The 17,685-nt window shown below is 44.3% G+C and overlaps 1 protein-coding gene and 1 long non-coding RNA gene across 2 annotated transcripts in view; one reads left to right on the top strand and one right to left on the bottom strand.

The window, feature by feature from the left end:
- Positions 1-2,738, bottom strand: part of LOC138154300 (uncharacterized) — a 13,616-nt gene extending 10,878 nt beyond the window's left edge. The window contains exon 1 of the long non-coding RNA XR_011166591.1: positions 2,584-2,738. This is a non-coding gene — a long non-coding RNA (uncharacterized lncRNA). The remainder of the gene's footprint in view (positions 1-2,583) is intronic.
- Positions 2,739-11,694: 8,956 nt separating this feature from the next.
- Positions 11,695-17,685, top strand: part of KAZN (kazrin, periplakin interacting protein) — a 635,662-nt gene continuing 629,671 nt past the window's right edge. Inside the window, exon 1 of the mRNA XM_069078465.1 lies at positions 11,695-11,782. Coding sequence (XP_068934566.1) covers positions 11,755-11,782 — 28 coding nt within the window. The 5' untranslated portion in view covers positions 11,695-11,754. The remainder of the gene's footprint in view (positions 11,783-17,685) is intronic.

The raw sequence follows: 17,685 nt of genomic DNA, 5'->3' as shown, positions 1-17,685 counted from the left end.
AGATAGATAGATAGATAGATAGATAGATAGATAGATAGATAGATAGGTAGGTAGATAGATAGATAGAGATATCCTTCTCTCATCTGACACAGCCACCATGCTGGTACAGACTCTCATTCCTTCAGACCTGAACTATTCTAATAGCCCAATGATGGGTCTACCTTCCACAAGTCTCTCCCCATTCTATTCCACCTTCCCCTCAGCTGTTAAATGGATCTTTCTAAAGCATAGGTCTAATCATATTACTATCCCTTCAGTAGACTCTACTTGCTTCCTATTACCTCAAGTGTCATATAGGAAATGTTGTTTGGCTTAATTTAAGGACCTTTTCAACCTGGCCCCTTATTACGTTTCCAGTCTTCTTAGACTTTCTTCCCTTACAAGAATCTAAAATTTTGTAACATTGACTTTCTAACTGTTCTTCACCTTGGGCCTTTGCCCTGGTTGTCTTCCATGCCTGGAATGCTGTCTCTCCTTACCTGTTCCTCCTGAATCCCCTGTTTTCCTCAAATCCCACTTTCTTTAAGGAGGCCTTTCCCAGGTACCATCCTTCCTTATAACTGCTATTGTCTCCCTTCTAAATTTCCTTCCATTTACAGTATTTCCAGGGTGTTCCCAAGTCTTAGCACAGTTTTAAGCCTTAATAGCTTAATATTTAAGTTATAAAAGTTATTAAACTTTTAAAGATCTAGGTTCAAGTCCCATCTCTGACACATACTAGCTGAGTGATTCTGAACAAGTCATTGAACCTCTTAGTGCTCTGGCTAATTCTCCAAGACTATAAGATATGAAGAAAATGTTAGCCTTTATTAATAGAGGGAGTTTTTGTATTGGGGATTCCATATATTAATGAAATCACAGGTCCAACACCTAACCTATATGGTTTCTATGAAATGGATCTGTGGGAACATACAGAGAGACCAGAAAAAGCTTCCATGTTTCCATCATAGCCCAGACAGATAGCTTCCTAGCAAATAGAACATTGTTCATCTCTTATTCCACACAGTAGGAGCATACAGACACATGGAAATGCCACTCAGGTGTTGCCAAGCACTCAGGGACATTCCTGAGAAAACATTCCTTTGGTCCATTCATCACCTAGACACTGGATTTGGGAAACCAAGGAGAACTCAAGGAAAAGAACAAAATAAAGCATAGTCCCCTGATTAGGAGATGCTTCAGCATAAGCACTTCACTTAGTTAAATATCTGTTAGGCATATATTCTTTTTTTTAAAGCAATCGGGGTTAAGTAACTTGCTCAAGGTTACACAGCCAGTTATTTCTGGGTGTGGTGCTAAATATCTGAGCCCAGATTTGATCCCCAGCTCATCCCGACACTGGAGCTGGTGCTCTTACTTGCTGAGACACCTGGCTGCCCCAAGCCATATATTCTTAATAGTAATCTAATTCATATGTTTTTCAGTCATGTCTGACTTTTTGTGACCCCAATTGGGATTTTCTTGGCAAAGATACTGGAGTGGTTTGCCATTTCCTTCTCTAGCTCATTTTTCAAATGAAGAAACTGAGGCAAACAAGGTTAAGTGACTTGCCCAGGGTCACACAGTTACTAAATGTCTAAGGTCAGATTTGAACTCAGGAAGAGGAGTCTTTCTGACTCCAGGCCCTGGTACTCTATCCACGGAGTCACCTACTTGCCCTAATTCATACATAGAAGCATCTTAACTATAAATAATTATCAAAGCAATGTTTGAAAATGAGGGAAAAAAACAAACAGAAGAATGTTTGGTCCAATCTACACAACAAAGATATTGACCCCTTTCTCCAGAACAGAGATGAGAAAGTCAAAAGTAGAAATTGACTGCCATATAAATATATTGTGTGTACACATATACTACATCTATATAGACATAGATATATACACACAAATCCCTTTTAGATTTATAAAACAGAAGACTAAGAATGGGGATAGTATACTGCCGAGTGTACTGACCTTGAACTCAGGAAAATCTGACTTCAAACCCTGTCTTTGATGTTACTAGTAATATGACTTCTTTGAGTCTTAGTTTCCCCATCTGTAAAATGGGTTTAATACCTATAGCCACCAACCTCAGAGGCTTATTGTGAGGTGCAAGCTGGATAACTCTTGAAATGTCAAAGCTCTGTTTGAGGGACAAGCTCTTCCTCCTCACATTTTACAGATAAATAAATGTAAGTAACTTGCCCATAGTCAAATAAATGGCTATTAAGCTTCAGAGTGGGGATTCAAATCCAGGTCTCCAGTTTCCAAATCTCGTTCCCTTTCCTACTTTGCCAAATCCCCCTGCCACTCCATTCATCCTAATATTTGTGTTTAGTCGCCATATTGTGGGGTTCCTACAGGTAAATACACTGAGGCTTTGAAACCCTGACCTGCTTCTCTATTGTTTGCTCCCCTCCCCTCTCTCCACTTTTCTGTGTTGCCCCATTTTGAACTTGTATTTACGTCACTTGGGGCTGGAAGAAGGGAAAACTACAAGCAACCCAAACAGCTGTTAAGTTTCTGCTGCCTGCCCTGTTTTATGACCAGCCCTGTCTTCCCTTCTCTCTTTTCCTCCCTCCTGTACTCCCCCCCTTTCTCTAACCCTGATTGGAAGCCCAGAGACTCAGTCCTCATCCCTTCTGGGTAGCCCCACAATGGCTCCTGGGAACTCATGTTTGAAACCACTCCATGAAAACAAACCATGTCAATGTACAAGAGATACATTTACCAGATTGGCCGGGATCTCCCATGTGACAATTTAAATAAGCAGAATCCATCTGCAAAGACAGGAGGCCAATTCCCTATGGACCCATCTGTGTGTGTAGGGAGTGGGGGAGGGGCAGGGGTCAGACAGCATCCACAACCACTTCCTAAGAGGAGAAAAGAAACCAACAGCCTTCTAAGAAGAAAAAATGCTGAGTCCGACTGATGGTTTCCTTTTGTTTGTTTGTTTTTATTTTTATCAAAAACAAAAAGATAGGAGCAAATGGAAAGGGTTTGGATTTACTCCCACCAAGAGCTTCTTACTGATTTTGACTTCATATTAATGGATCATTGGACATGATTGTTTTGTTTTATTCCTTTCTGGTATGTGAAAAGATGTGGTGTCTGCCCAAGGGCCTTGGACAAGCACCTTGACCAGGGAAAATGGAGATCAACGCTAAAGAGGCAGCTGAAGAAGGCCCGTGGAGGGAGGGCACTGTATGATGGGTAGGCATATTCCATTCAACAAGCCCTGACTCAGTTCCTCCTTTGTGCCAGACACTGTGCTAGGTACACAAGATATACAGGTACAAATCAAAGTCTCTGTCTGTACCGCCAATACATAAGTGACTGTCCAGTCCAGTCTTTATTATGTGAACACATCCATTGGAAGGAAAATTATTACCTTCTAGGGCATCCTATAACTTTGAGATAGCTCTAATTGTTAGGTGATATTTCTTAAGCCTACCCTCTATTTGCTAGTGCTCCTATCTCTGTTCTCTGAATCTAACTGCCAGGTAATGGCCCTTCAAGTACTTAAAGCAGAGATTCTTAAACTTTCTTATGTCCTGGAACCTTGGAAAGTGTCTTTTGAAGCCTATAGATCCCTCCAGAAAATTCCCTTTTTTAATACATGAAATAAAATACACAGGTTTACAAAGGACACCAATGTCATTGAAATAAATGTTATTTTTTTCCATCCAAGTTCATAGAGCCCCCTAAAATTTATCTTTAGATATATTGGGTAATGGGTGAACCCTGAGTTAAGATCTTGTGTCTTAAAGCCTGCTCTCATTTCACAGCTGTGCCTTCCCTTCCTCAGGATAAACATCCCCCTATTTTTCAACTGATTTTCATATGACATGGACTCTAGGTTCTCCCTCCCCTTCCTTGGAAGTCTTAAAGAGAGTAGATTGGGGCAACCAGGTGACCCAGTAAATAGTGCACCAGCCCTAGAGTCAGGAGGACCTGAGTTCAAATCCAACCTCAGACGTTGACACACTTAGTAGCTGTGTGACCTTGGGTAAGTCATTTAACCCCAATTGTCTTGCCTTTCCCCCTCCAAAAAAAGGGAGAGACTAGATGACCATCCATTGTTGGGTAGGGGATAGTTGGGGATGCTTTTGAAGGGTGAGCTGGACTAGGTCAGGTTCTGTTCTTCTATGAACATGCTGGTTTATTCTCCTCTGGGCTCTCTCCAAAGATTAGCTTCCTCAAATAGGTGGTTAAGACTCAAAACAAAGCTCTAGATATGGTCTGGCCAGGGTAGAATATTATGGGATTTGCTGTTGTTGTTGGGTAGTTTCAATTATATCCAACTCCTCACATCCCCAGTTCGGTCATTTTCTTGGCAAGTGGTTTGCCATTTCCTTCTCTAGCTCATTTTGCAGATGAGAAAACTGAGGCAAACAGGATGAAGTGACTTACCCAGGGTCACACTGCTAGGAAGTGTCTTAGACCAGATTTGAATTCAGAAAGATAAGTCTTCCTGACCTCTGTCCTAGGCCTCTACCATTGAGCCATCACCTCCTTATTCCTGGAAGATATGACTCCTTTGTTGCTGTTCAGTCATGTCTAAATCTGACTGCATATAGAGTTTTCTTGGCAAAGATCCTAGAGTGGTTTGCTATTTCCTCCTCCAGCTCATTTTACAGATGAGGAAACGAAGGCAAAGAGGGTTAAATAACTTGCCCAGGGTCACCCAGCTAGTAAATGTCTGAGGCTGGATTTGAACTCAGAAAGATGAGTCTTCCTGATTCTAAGCCCAGTGCTCAATTTATTCTGCTACCTAGCTTCTTATGACTTTTTTAATGGAGCCCCAATTCATATGAACTTTTTAAAAAGATTTTTTACATGTCATGGAGCACTGGGCCTGGAGTCAGGGAGATCTGAGTTCAAATCTAGCCTCAGACATTTATTATGTGACCCCTGGACATGTCACTTAACCTCTGTCTGACTCAGTTTCCTCATCTGTAAAATTCAAATAATGACAGTACCTACCTCTTAAAGTTTCTGAAACTTTAAAGGGCTACATAAATGTCTATTACTATTATGGCGAACATTCCCCTTAAACACCTACACCTTTTTTCAAATTGTCATCTTGTACTTGTATTTGTAAAGTTAATTTTTCAAACCCAAGTGTAAAATTTTGAATGTATTCCTTTGGGCTTAAAAGCACAAGAAGACTCATCTTTCTGAGTTCAAATCTGGTCTAGCTGTGTGACCCTGGGCAAGTAACTTAACCCTGTTTGACTCAGTTTCCCCATCTGCCAAATTAGCTGGAGAATGAAATGGAAAACCACTCCAGTATTTTTGTCAAGAAAACCTCAAATGGGTTTGGATCCCAAATGGAGTTGGATAAGACTAAAAAATGAGTGACCAACAGCAGCAGCAGCATCTAGTGTTGGGAGGGATCTTCAAGGTCAAATAGTTCAACATCCCTTTACAGATAAAGAAGCTGAGGCCACAGTGGTCTTTACCTGGCCAAGTTCACAGGATTATTAAGTGATACTTTCTGAACATGTACAACCTATGGGCCCTTGGATACTGAATTCTATGGGTGAATACACCTTGCGTGTGTTGGTAAATATTTAACAACTGTCTTTGCAGAAAAAATGAGTGAACTCAGCTCCCATTCATGGCATACTTTTAAATTTAATCAGGCAATATTGATATTTTCTGAAAAGGCTAGGTGGCACAGTGAATAGAGCACTGGCCCTGGGGTCAGGAGGACCTGAGTTCAAATTAGGCCTCAGACACTTAACACTTACTAGCTGTGTGACCTTGAGCAAGTCATTTAACCCCAATTGCCCTGCCCTTCCCCTCCAAAAAGAAAAAAAAAATTGACATTTTCTCCATCACTTTCTTAAGTCTATCTAGACAATCAACAAAATTATACATCAAGTCCTGATCTGTCCCTGATGTCCAAGTTCTAAGTGCTCACACTGAGAATTTAACAATTGGTTGTGAGTCAGTTGGGGCCGCTATCTATCCTGGTCTCCGGCTCACTTCGCTGCTACCATTTCTAAGGTCTGCCCCTGTGACATGTACCCTGCCATGTACCTACCTTATCCCAACTCTTGTCCCCCTCTTTGGGCTGTCATTGCAAATTAGAATGTAAGCTTCCTGTGAGCAAGGACTATCTTATTTGTTTCTATAGGTATCCTACACTATCTGGAACAAAGTAAGTGCTTACTAAAACTTTATTTCCCCTTTATGTCATTCCTTTCACCATATTGTTCTCCATTCCCTCAATATTCATGTGGCTTGTATTTATGTCGATTTAACTCTTTTTAGGAGGCAGTCATCAGTCTCTTCATCTGTCAAATAGAGAGATTGGTCCTTTCTAGGTGTGATTCTATGGCTTATTTCTTTCATCTCCCCCCATTTTCATTTTAAGTGCTACAATTTGAACCTGAGCCTTCTGATGCCAAATTCACTTCTTCTATTACTGAATGCCACTGTGTTTCATTCTTTTAAGTGCTTAGTTCATATTTATGCAAGTCTTCAATCTCCCCCGTAATTAGAAATTATATTTTAAGACAAGTCAGAGCCCTGTTTTCTGTCTCTCTGGCATGCCCCCATAATGCCTAATAGCAACCCCCTCCCTATTATCTCTGTTAAGAAACCTCACTTACTTGCATTAAGTTTCCTCTGGGAACCACAGTACTTCCATATATTTGTGTAGAGCAGGGGTGGGGACTTGTGACCTTCTAGGTCCTTGGGTGTGGCCTTTTGACTGAGTCCAAGTTTACAGAACAAATCTGGGGATTTGTTCTATGAAGTTTGGATTCAGTCAAAGGGCTGTACTTCAGGACCAAGAGGTCCACATGTGGCTGAAAGTTCTCCACGCCTAAGCATGGTTTAACTTTGCAAAGTATTTCCCCCACATCTATCATTGCAATGTACTCTTAGAGGCACCTGAGGTTTTCTAAGGGTCTTCCCCTCCCAGACTGATAGTTTTCTGTTGGCAAATGGGCCACCTTTTGTCTCACTTTCAACCTAGTCCTTGGTCATTTAATGAGCTTTTTTCAGAAAAAAATGTGATCTGGGAAAGACCTCATTTAAAAAGGCCAAGGTCACCCACTTCATCCTGGGCCACTTCCAATGAATTTTGTCTTGCCACTGAACTTTAATGACTCTGGAAGGCCAAATGAGGCTGATGACTTTTCCTGACTGTGCTTCACTTAAATCCAATTTACTTCCAAGTCATGACATCACCCTGGTGATGTCGTTGATCCTCTTTAAGAATGAAGGATGAACAACAACCTGTGGGGCATATAAGTTGTTATCTTCATGATACTGATGGGGAAACTGCCGTGGTTACACAACCGGCTGAGAGAAAGGGCACCTCGCTGCCCTCAACGAGTTCAATTTCTATATGGTACAGTAGCCGTAGGAAAAACAATTTCTAGAGTCAGATAGCTTGGGCTCATATCCTGTTTCTGATGCTTACTACATGTGTGGCCTTGGATAAGTCAATTAATCTACCTGGACCTTAGTTTCCTCTCTGTAAAATGGGGGAATTGGAAAGGAAGAGGCCTCTGAGATCCCTTTGATCAATCAATCAATAGCATTTATTGTATGCCAAGCCCTGGGAAAAGGGTTAAAGATACAAAAAAAAAAAAAAAGAAAGAAAAATAGCTCCTGCCCTCCAGAAGCTTACAATCTAACAGCAAGCAAGAAGTCCATATAGAGATATGTAAAAGCTACAAAATAGATAGAAAGTAGCCTTAGTGGGGATGGTGCTAGAAGTTGGAGGAACTAAGAACAGCATCCTAGAGGAGGAAGCGCTTCAGGAAGTTAGAGATGTCTAGATATACAGTCCTATGAACTGAATTTTCCAATACCAACAGAACTGGTGTATTTGATCGCTTTGCTGCTACCCATAAACATGACCATGGAGAAAGTGAGGTGTACCACCACTGAAAGACTGGGGAAAGGCAGACACTGAAACACTGGTCTAATTTTCCAAAAAAAGAGTGTAACTTATAACACACATGCACACGCACACACACACACACACACACCTTGTCCAAGAGAAACTAAGAAATGCTTCTATAGAAAATAGAATATGAACTGAGTCTTGTACGAAGTTAGGGATTTTAAGTGGCAAAAATCAAGTTCATTCCAGGCATGAGGTACAGCCAATGCAAAGGCACAGAGGTAGGATTTGAAGAACATCTAGGATGGTATTCCAGAATGGGAAGGAGTTTCTATTCAGGAAAAAAAAAGTTCAGCAAGACATCCCAGTGATTTTCTTGATTTTCTTCCAAAGTTTTTATGACTTTTTTCTTGTCCCAGCTGAAGAGACAGAAAATGAAGTGAAAAAAGCCCCCCAAAATGTGCTTAACTTCCTCCCCTCCCCACTCCCACACACCCAATTTCTTCCTGTAGTTTGCACTGAAGTTTCTAGTTTACGTTTGGTTATATTATTCATGGAAACTGCCTGGCAGTAGAGAAATATGAGTAACACCTGGTCTACTTGTTGATTATATAAATACAGACAAGGACTGGTTTTTTCCTTTGTATTCCCAGCACTTAGCACAAAGCCTGACACATAGTAATCTAATAATAATTGTTATTACTATAGCTAGCATTTATATAGTTCTTTAAGATTTGGAAAAATAGTTACAGGTGCTAACTCATTAGATTTGCAAAGAGCTTAATAAATGCTTGTTGACTTGACATATAGTTTCACTAGACCAAGCTGCCTTTTCCCTTAAAGGCAAAAAAAACCCAACCAGAGAGGGGTTCTCCTAACATTGGAGTTGTGAAGACACTGAACGTTTAGTAGATTGTTTTGGTTTTTTAACTTCAGGACTTTTAGTTTGTCTGATGCCTTCATTTCCAGGACTTCTGGTACTGAACTGTGGCTTTTCCACATGGATATATCAACTCTAAAAGTGCTCATTAATCTGCTCAGTCAGTCTGAAAATATGCTAAAAAGCCAAAGGTCAAGGTTAGTGATTCAGTTTCAGATGGGCAAGCTGACTTTGCAAAGAGTAACCCTGCTATTACCTCCTGCTACCATCAACATCCCAATGAAATGGAGCTTTAAGAGATGTCCCCCAAGCCAGCCCTGCCTTCCTACAAATGCATATATTTTGATAGTTTCACACCCTCACTTCTAATGAGAACACAAGTCAAAATGTGATGCTTTCATGATGACCAGAAAGCAACTTTAACATCACTGTATTCAAGGCAGCAAACACTGATCAAGTGTGTGCCTGGGGGGAGAAAGGAGAAGGTAGAAAAGACACTGTGCTAGGCTCTGAAGGAGATGAAATGCAGTCCCTTTCTTCCTGAGACATCTAGGAGTACAATCAGACACAAATATGAGGAGGTAGGAGTAAAACGATTCATAAAAGGATTGTATAAGCACCGTGTGGCATAATGGTTTGGAGAACTGGATTTGTAGACAGGAAAACATGGGTTCAAACTCCAGCTCTGAACCTTACTGTCATTTAACCTCCTGGAGACTGGGGTGGGGAACCTATGGCCTTGAGGCCACACGACCTTCTAGGTCTTCAAGTGCAGCCATTTGACTAAATCTAAACTTCAGGGGATTTGTTCTGTGAAGTTTGGATTCAGTCAAAAGGCTGCACACGAGGACCTAGAGGGCACATATGGACTTGAGGCTTCAGGTTCTCCACCCCTATTAGGCAACTAAATTTAGCTACTAGATTCTAAAGAGGTCCTCGTCTTCCTTAGAAAAGGGGGATTCCTTGAGTTATTTAGTAAATGCATTTGAGAAATGCAAAAACGAAGTGTTATTTGAGGAGTAATATATGGTCCTATGATCACGTGAATTGGTAGAGAAGGGTCCCTGGAGGAGGTGACATTTGTGTTAGGTTTTCAAGCATGGTCGGAATTTAACAGGCGAAGAGCATTCCAAGTAAAAAGAGCAATGTGAGCAAAGGTACACAGGCGGGAAATTACAAGGGGAGGTTCTTGGATATAATCCAACGTGACTAGACGATGTAGTGTGTGGCAGAGAAGCAGTATGGAAAGACAGGATGACGCCTGACTGAAAAACCTTGAGGGAGTTTGTAACTGCAGATCACTAGGCAATGGGGAGCCATGGGAAATTTGGGAGCAAGGGAGCCAATGACCAGACCTATAAGTAAGGGAGTTTCCTGGTCCTCGAAGAAATAAAAAAAGGAGAGAGTGGAGGTCAGAAGTAATGTTATATTTTTGTTTTTAAAAGAAGAAAAGGTCTAATTGTAGGAACGGGTCTTTTTAAAGTGGTCTTCAAACACGGTTGGGTGGAAATTGGGTTTCCTTGGCCGCGGGCTGAATTTGGCTGGTTTTAATTGTTCTATTTGCAAAGTATAGGGTTTGCTATGGTAACAAGGTCTGGCATCCAGAATGCATGTGAAAATAAAATCTGTGTTTGAAGGGTGAGAGGAAGGGGGTTGTCCTGGGAGTATTTTGGGGATTTCAAACTCTTTGGAACAGTGGCGGGGTAAATTGAGGCCACAAGTTCTGGACTCTACCAGGATCTGGCAGTCAGGTAGGACAATTTTAGCTCTCCATTGAAGGACTATCCTGCGACCCAAGGAACCCTACCTACTTAGGTTCTGTCTAACCTGTTCTGTCGGCAGGTTCTCCGCCAGCCTCGGCTCTAGCTGACCCATGGGGAACTCTCCTTCCTTACCTAGCACAGTGTGTGGAGAGAAGGGTCACTCCCCCACCCCAAGCCAGCCACCCAGGCTTGCATTGTCTCCGGGAAGGTGGGGTGGGAGCGGATTCCTACCCTCGCTAGTGCTCTCAGGTCTGGTCTCACGGTGCCCCCTCCTCCCAGGCTCCACTTGCCCTCTCCTAGTTCTCGTGCCTGGTGCTCCACGGCCCGCGCCGCCCCCACCTTCCTCCCTCCGTCGCCGGCTTCCCAGAGTAGAGCTCTGGCTGCTCCGCGCGCCCTAGACCAGCGGAGGAGGCAGAGCTCCGGGACTGTGCCCCGCACTCATTTGCCCCCCGAGGGAGGACTGGGGAGGGTAGGGGGACAATCGCAAGTCCCAAGGAAGGGGTGGTGTCCCGGCTGTCCGGCTCAGTCTGGCTGCCTCTGGCCTCCTCCTATCCAGGGGCCTCTGGCCACGGCTGAGGCTGCTGCCCCTGCCTAGAGGCGGGTGTGTCCCCCAGGTGCCGAGCCTCCGAGGTGGAGAGCGCAAGGCGCCCCCCCACTCACACACCCCTCCGGAGCTTGGGGCAAATGGTAGGCTCCATTTAAAGTGTGCTTGTCCCCGTTCTCCGAGCAGCCCTCGCCTGGGTCTCCGCTCTAGCCGCCGCCGCCGCTCCTCCTCTTTCTCCTCCTCCTCTCTCCTCCTCCTCCTCCTCATCCTCCTCCTCCTCCCCCGGCTGCTGCTGCTCCAGCAGCCCCTGTCATTCCTGCGCTGGAGAGCCCGGCGGTGGCGGCCGCGGCGGCTCAGCGCGGAGGGAGAAGGGGGCAGGCGGTGGGGCAGCGAGGGAGCCAACAGGTAGAGCCGGGGCGCGCCGCACCCCGCGCCCCCCGGTGCAGCCCGGGCATCATGCTGCTCTTTGTCGCTTCTCTCCTCCCCAGGCCAAAATCCTGAGCATGATGGAAGACAATAAGCAGCTGGCTCTTCGGATCGATGGGGCGATCCAGTCCGCCAGCCAGGAGGTGACTAACCTGCGAGCCGAGCTGACAGCCACCAACCGGAGACTGGCCGAGCTGAGCGGCGGCGGCGGCGGCGGCGGCGGCAGCGGTGGTGGAGGCGGCGGCGGCGGCAGCGGCGGCGGCGGCGGCAGCGGCAGCTGCGACTCCTCGATCATGGAGAACAACCATCACAACGCGCAAGGTAGAGATTCTCCCTCGACCCCCAGAGGGGACCGAACGACCCCTCTCCCTGTCTCTGCGTGTGCGTGTCCATTCATGCGCCCTGCAATGCCCCCCGGCAGATCTAGCGGAAGGGTCCGCCCGCGCCTCCTGGGGGGAGGCTTGGCTGGAAGGGTGGGCTGGATTCTAGGCTGCCGACCGTCTCACTGCTTATTGCCCACGAAATAGGCTGTAAGGAGTGCAACCTGGCAAAAGACAGAGAGGGTGTTCGTGATTGTTGGATTTAGCCTCCCCCCGCCTTGGGCGGGGGGCTTAGGGAGCATCCTTCGGCGTCGTGTCCCTTAACCCTTGCAGCCGGTCCATCCTGGGCTCTCACCTTAGAGGGAAGTGCACAGAGCTGTGACTGGTGTCCCCGAAGCCCTGGGCACGGTGGACAAGAATCGGAATTACCCGATAGCAGAGGAGCCGACCCTGGCTTCCTCGGGAGCAGAAAGTGTGATTTGGGTGGCAAGCAAAACCCCAATCAATGGGAAAAACTTTTCATGTCTGGCTGCTCGACTGTCTGTGCCCTTCCCTTCCCCCTACCCCCCTAGGAAAAGCTAGTGATGCTTTGCCCGCCCCCCCCCCAATTTCAGAAAGCTACTTGGTTCCCTCTTTAGCTGGTAGCTGGGTCTCAGGTCTGGCGTTAGGTTCACGGACTGAGATGAAAGAGCCAATTGCATCACCGTGCTGTTCCCACTTCCCTCCACCAAAACCGGGTCCGTTGTCTTCTTTCCACCTAGACTTGATGCCCTCTCCATGTGAATCTAGCCCTGCCACCTCCGCAGCAGCAGCAGCAGTCAGTGAGCAACTCTTTCTGCGACAGTGGCCATGTCCTGCTCAGCAGGGAGTTTAAATTCCCCAGCCCAAAAAAATACCCAGACCCTACTGGAATAGTGTTTTACCCAAAGAGGAGGTCTTCCTAGACACCCCTTCCCCACCAAAAAAGACAGAATAATATCCCCCGATGATGAGTATGCTTGGTCCTGGACCAGAGGCAATCAACCCTAAGCTAGAAGTGACTTCCTTACAGTTTTCAGAACCTATACAGCTGGCTGTATTGACACTGCCTCCCAAGCAACCTGGGAAACCCCCTTGCAAGGGTTAATGGTAGATGAACTCTCTCTGAAATGTATTGTTTGATCTCTGTGAAGCAAGAAAGTGTGAGTCAAGCCAGGCCATTGAGGATTTCTGCTAATCACCCAAGTGTTTAAAATCTTGGGAGTTGCTGTCTATAAAATTAAATGTAATTGTAACCCTTAAGCCCTTGAAATCCAAAGCAAGGAAAAGAGGTTGTTCATTCCCTGGTACCTTTTGAATAGCATGCTAGGACCAGGAGAAGATCCTATATAATCAGTCCTCAGTCAGCCCTGAAACTGATCTCTTGTTTATTTCAAGACCCCCTCTCCAAGAATTTGACAGAATATTCACGTTCATCGGCTTGGGTCCTGGTGCTTCAATGAGTTGAATTTGAACCTGAAGATTAGCTGTGGTCCATAAAATCCAGTTCCCAACCCTAACTAGCTACTCCATTCCCTCCCCAAGAATGGTGTGAGGTTCCTGAGGACCAGCTCACTTCTGCTGCAACTGAATGGGCATTATGTAAGGCTGATGAATGAGCTGTCTTCTAGGGTTTGGCATAAGGGCTACAAGGTGGAAATTGGGCAGATTTCAGTAACTTATCCCTTGCTGCCTTAATGTAAATGTGTTAAGTCACAGATGATGTAGCTGAAGATATCGTGGGGCACCTAGTCTCAGAGAGATAAATTATAAAGTATTGCTTGGGATTTATGGACAGGGGTTTTTCTAATGTGACAGAAACTAAGAATTGACATTGTGCTGAGGATTACAAGTCAGATTCTAGAGGTCTAAGCGATCTGACACTCTTGACCACAACTCCCCCTCCCCCAAAAGGGGAAAGTTTAGCATGCTGGTTGGTTAAATGTAAGTAAAGATTTATAGGATTAATTTTCAGTTGGGGGTGACTGGATGAGGGCTGAATTCTCACTCTAGAACAGGTCACATTGCTGCTGGACGAAGTCAGGTGGCTCAATTTCTAGGTGTCCCCTCACCCCCACCTAAATGCATCAACTGTAAAAGTGCAGATGCCTCCTGACTGCCTGGATGGTCCTAAAATCCTCAAATGGGAGACACTAAAGGCAGTAACCACTCCAGGTAAATGTTCTTAAGAGCCTCCTTGTTTGAACTCAATTTAGTAAGAGTTGTCAGCTCATCTCCCTTTAAACTGATGTGAATTTTCACCCATGTGTAGTTTTTAGGAAAGGAAGGGGACTATATGGCAGCAAATGTTATTTATAGGAGTGCTTCTTAAATCTGATGTTTCTGCCTTATTAGAGTGGAAGGGAGCCTCTCTGTAAATGAAGGCAGGCTGTTTCTCTTCAGTGCACTTTACCTTTTCAGAGCACAAGGAGGTGTGGAACTATTTCAGATTCATTTAAGAGAATTCTTAGAGGTTTCTTGCTTCTTGATCACCCAAGGCTAGAGTAGCTCCCAGTCTCTTAATGTAGCTTGCTATTCCAAGTTAGCCTCCTCAATTATACTCTGACGGTTTTAATTTTGAATGTGCTCATTAGGGTCATTAAGCCCATGATTTAAGATAATTCCCATTTGTTGATGTTCTATGCAGTTGTTACTCCTCAAATTGTGACTTTAAAAACTGAATGATATAAACTTCTATGAAAATTGTTAGCACATGCCTTTAATTTAAAAAAAAACAGGTATTAGGGATATATCGGAGTACTTGGCACATAGAAGACATTTACTAAATGCATGTCGATTTATTAACTGTTCCTTTTTTCTTCCTAATATTACCATAAATAAATATTGAGGAATTTTCTTCCCCCCCCCATAACAAGTTTGCAATTTGGCCCTGGGGGGGGGGGTGTGAAAAAGAGGAGCCTTTAATTAATTAAGAATATTAACCAATCCATCTTCAGATGCTTTATCCAGCTGACAATCCAGCAGGAAGCGTTTGGGACACCTTTGGCTCTAGATCTTGGGTTCTCAGGGTGGATGAATGTACTCTTGTCATTTAAACAAAATATGAACTCTGCTGGTCCCCTCCGTGAGCCTTGTGTGGTTGCTATGTAACAGAGTCTCGAAAGCGAACTGTTACAAATCGGGGGGTTAGTCACTTTGCAGCATCTTCTCTTGGAATCTGTGTTGAAAGAGCGCATGGCAGGCAGCCCATCTTGCTGTTTTCTCTCTCCTCTCAGTGAGTTGAGTAATCCCTAATGAGGACACAGGCACCCACTGCAGAGGGCATCACCAGTGAGAGGTGTTACATTCCGACGATCTCCCTGAACAGCAGCGGGAGGTTGGCGGGGTCATAAACACATTTGACAGGTAGACAGAAGAAGGTTCAGAGAGGACAGGGTCCAGCATTTGTGCAAGTACATCTTGTTTGTAGCCAGGGAGCTGATTTGTTTAAAGGGATGTCTCCGAACCATCGGCCTCCAAGTAGCATCTCTAGGAAAATACGCTTATGATGCTTGCAGGTTTGGGAGGGCAGGGGGGTGGTGCAGGGAGCAATTTGTTTCTCTGAAAAGCTTGTGTCTGATGAATGCCTAATATTAAATTCAAACGGTTGCTTTGCTACATATATAATAAAGCAATTAAGCTGCATTATAACCAACTCAAACAGGTGTTAGCTATGTATGACATAAGATGCTTATGCCCAGTAGGAGATAAGCTTACTGCTTAAACTGTATAGTTTGTTGTTTATGTGAGAGTGTGTGTGTGTGTGTGTGTGTTTAAGGAAATAATTATTTTTATGCTCAGGCAAAGAAACACAGAATGGAAGTGTGGCTAGTTTCATTGGTGTAGAAACAACTTAGCCTAGTTACTAGAGAGACAGCCTTGGATTCAAGAAGGTCTTGGGTTCAAGTGTTGCTGCTAATTCATTCTGGTCACATGAGAATGGGCAAAGTCATGTACTCTCTCAGTACCCCAGGCACCTTGGATTATAAATTATAGCGAAGCAGCCTATTTTATTGGTGGGTAGGGTTTTCATACTTAGAGTTCCCTACAGGAATGAAATCACAAGTGCAGAGTCTATTCATCAAAACCTATTGCACGCCCCTGCATGCCTCTGTATGGATTCCTTTCCTTCTGAAATTAGCTGCAGTTTTTGCTCTCCCGCTCTTGTACGGACATAGCTGAGTGCCTGTTTCTCCCTCATTCACATATGAGCTCCTTGAGGACAGAAAGTATATTTTGTTTCTCTTTGTATCTGTAGGATTTAGCACAGTGTGACACATCATAAATTCTTTTTTTTTTTTTTAAAGCAATCAGGGTTAAGTAACTTGCTCAAGGTTACACGGCCAGGTGTTTCTGGGTGTGGTGCTGAGTGTCTGAGCCCGGATTTGATCCAGGTCATCCCGACACTGGAGCCGGTGCTCTTACTCGCTGAGCCACCTGGCCGCCCCTAAGCAATTGGGGTTAAGTAACTTGCTCAAGGTTACACAGCCAGGTGTTTCTGGGTGGGTGCTAAGTGTCTGAGCCCGGGTTTCGATGTCCAGGTCTTCTCAACACTGGAGCCGGTGCTCTTACTCGCTGTGCTACCTGGCCGCCCCCCACATAATAAATTCTTAAAAACTTCTTGACTTACTGGACTGTATTCATGCAAAGTAGAAATGTGGTTAGTTTGATTCCTTAGCATAGAGACCCAAGTTCCCGTTCTAATTGGCAGAAGACTTAGAAAAAGAGAAGTGGTGTATTTATAAGGGCCAGCCTTGGAGAGGGGAAGACCTGAGGTCAAGTCCTGCCCCTGCCCCATACTAGCTGAGTGATCACAGGCAAGTCATTCAATCTGTCCCTGTCTTCAGCAAATCTCTAAAAGCACAGGTTGCAAATGAGTTATGTTAGTGAAAGGAGTTTGCTTTCAGTTTATTACTTGTAGCAGATAAATAGCAGGTCTGCCTCGATAGATAGATAGATGGATGGATAGATGGATAGATGGATGGGTGGATGGATACATGCACAAAATCCAATACAGAGTGGAAATGTGGTTAGTTTCCTTCCTTAAAGACATAAAAGGCTAAGTTTCTTACACAAATGTAACTCTTTCCAAATGCAATCAGACTCCATAGCCCTAACCCCTCACTGGCTGCCACTAGGCATTACTGCCCCAGGACTGGAGGCCTGTCAGTTAAGTGATAATAACCTATGGGGTGAATAGGTTTGTGATAATGTTCACTGAAACTCTGAGAATCCAGAACTTCTTAATGTTTATTCTTGTATTTTGGGAACCTCATCATAATTTATCCTGCCATTGTTCATGAGAATTTGGACCTTTATATTTCTTTTTTCCAGAGAGGAAATTCTTACAGATTTAAGGTCATTTTGGTTGTGATTGGTTCTAGGTACTTCATTCTGGGAATGATAATAAGATTTTGAACAAGAAGCAACCTTAAAAGTCATTGACTCTAATCCACTGGCATTACTGACGAGAGAAGTTGAGTGATTTCCCCTTGATCACACTAGTGTCTCAGGCAAGATTCAAATTATGTTTTCCTGACTCTTAATTCTAGTATCCCATCCATTATACCACTCATTGAAAAGCTGGAGCTCATTCAGAGAGAAGGTGTCTGGGATGGTGAGGTGACTCAAACCTAGGTCATACAAGGATGTCCTGAAGAAACTAGAAAGGCTTAACTTGGAAAAGAGAAGACTGGGGGAGGGGGTAAGGAACCATGGGGGCAGAAACAAGATCAGGATCTTCAAGAATTTGGAGTATTCTTCTGTGGAAGAGATATTGAGGAATTCTTACTTGGCCCAGGAGGTCAGAGCTGTGAAGTATGGGTGAAAAATTATAGAAATTCTCAATCTCTCTCTCTCTCTCTCTCTCTCTCTCTCTCTCTCTCT

This window comes from Petaurus breviceps, unplaced genomic scaffold (assembly GCF_028583685.1).
Source record: "Petaurus breviceps papuanus isolate PSGF00001 unplaced genomic scaffold, PetGlider_PUasm1.0 91041, whole genome shotgun sequence".
NCBI lineage: Eukaryota > Metazoa > Chordata > Mammalia > Diprotodontia > Petauridae > Petaurus > Petaurus breviceps.
Note: the sequence above shows the minus strand (reverse complement) of the source record. Positions and strands in the feature narration are given on the sequence as shown.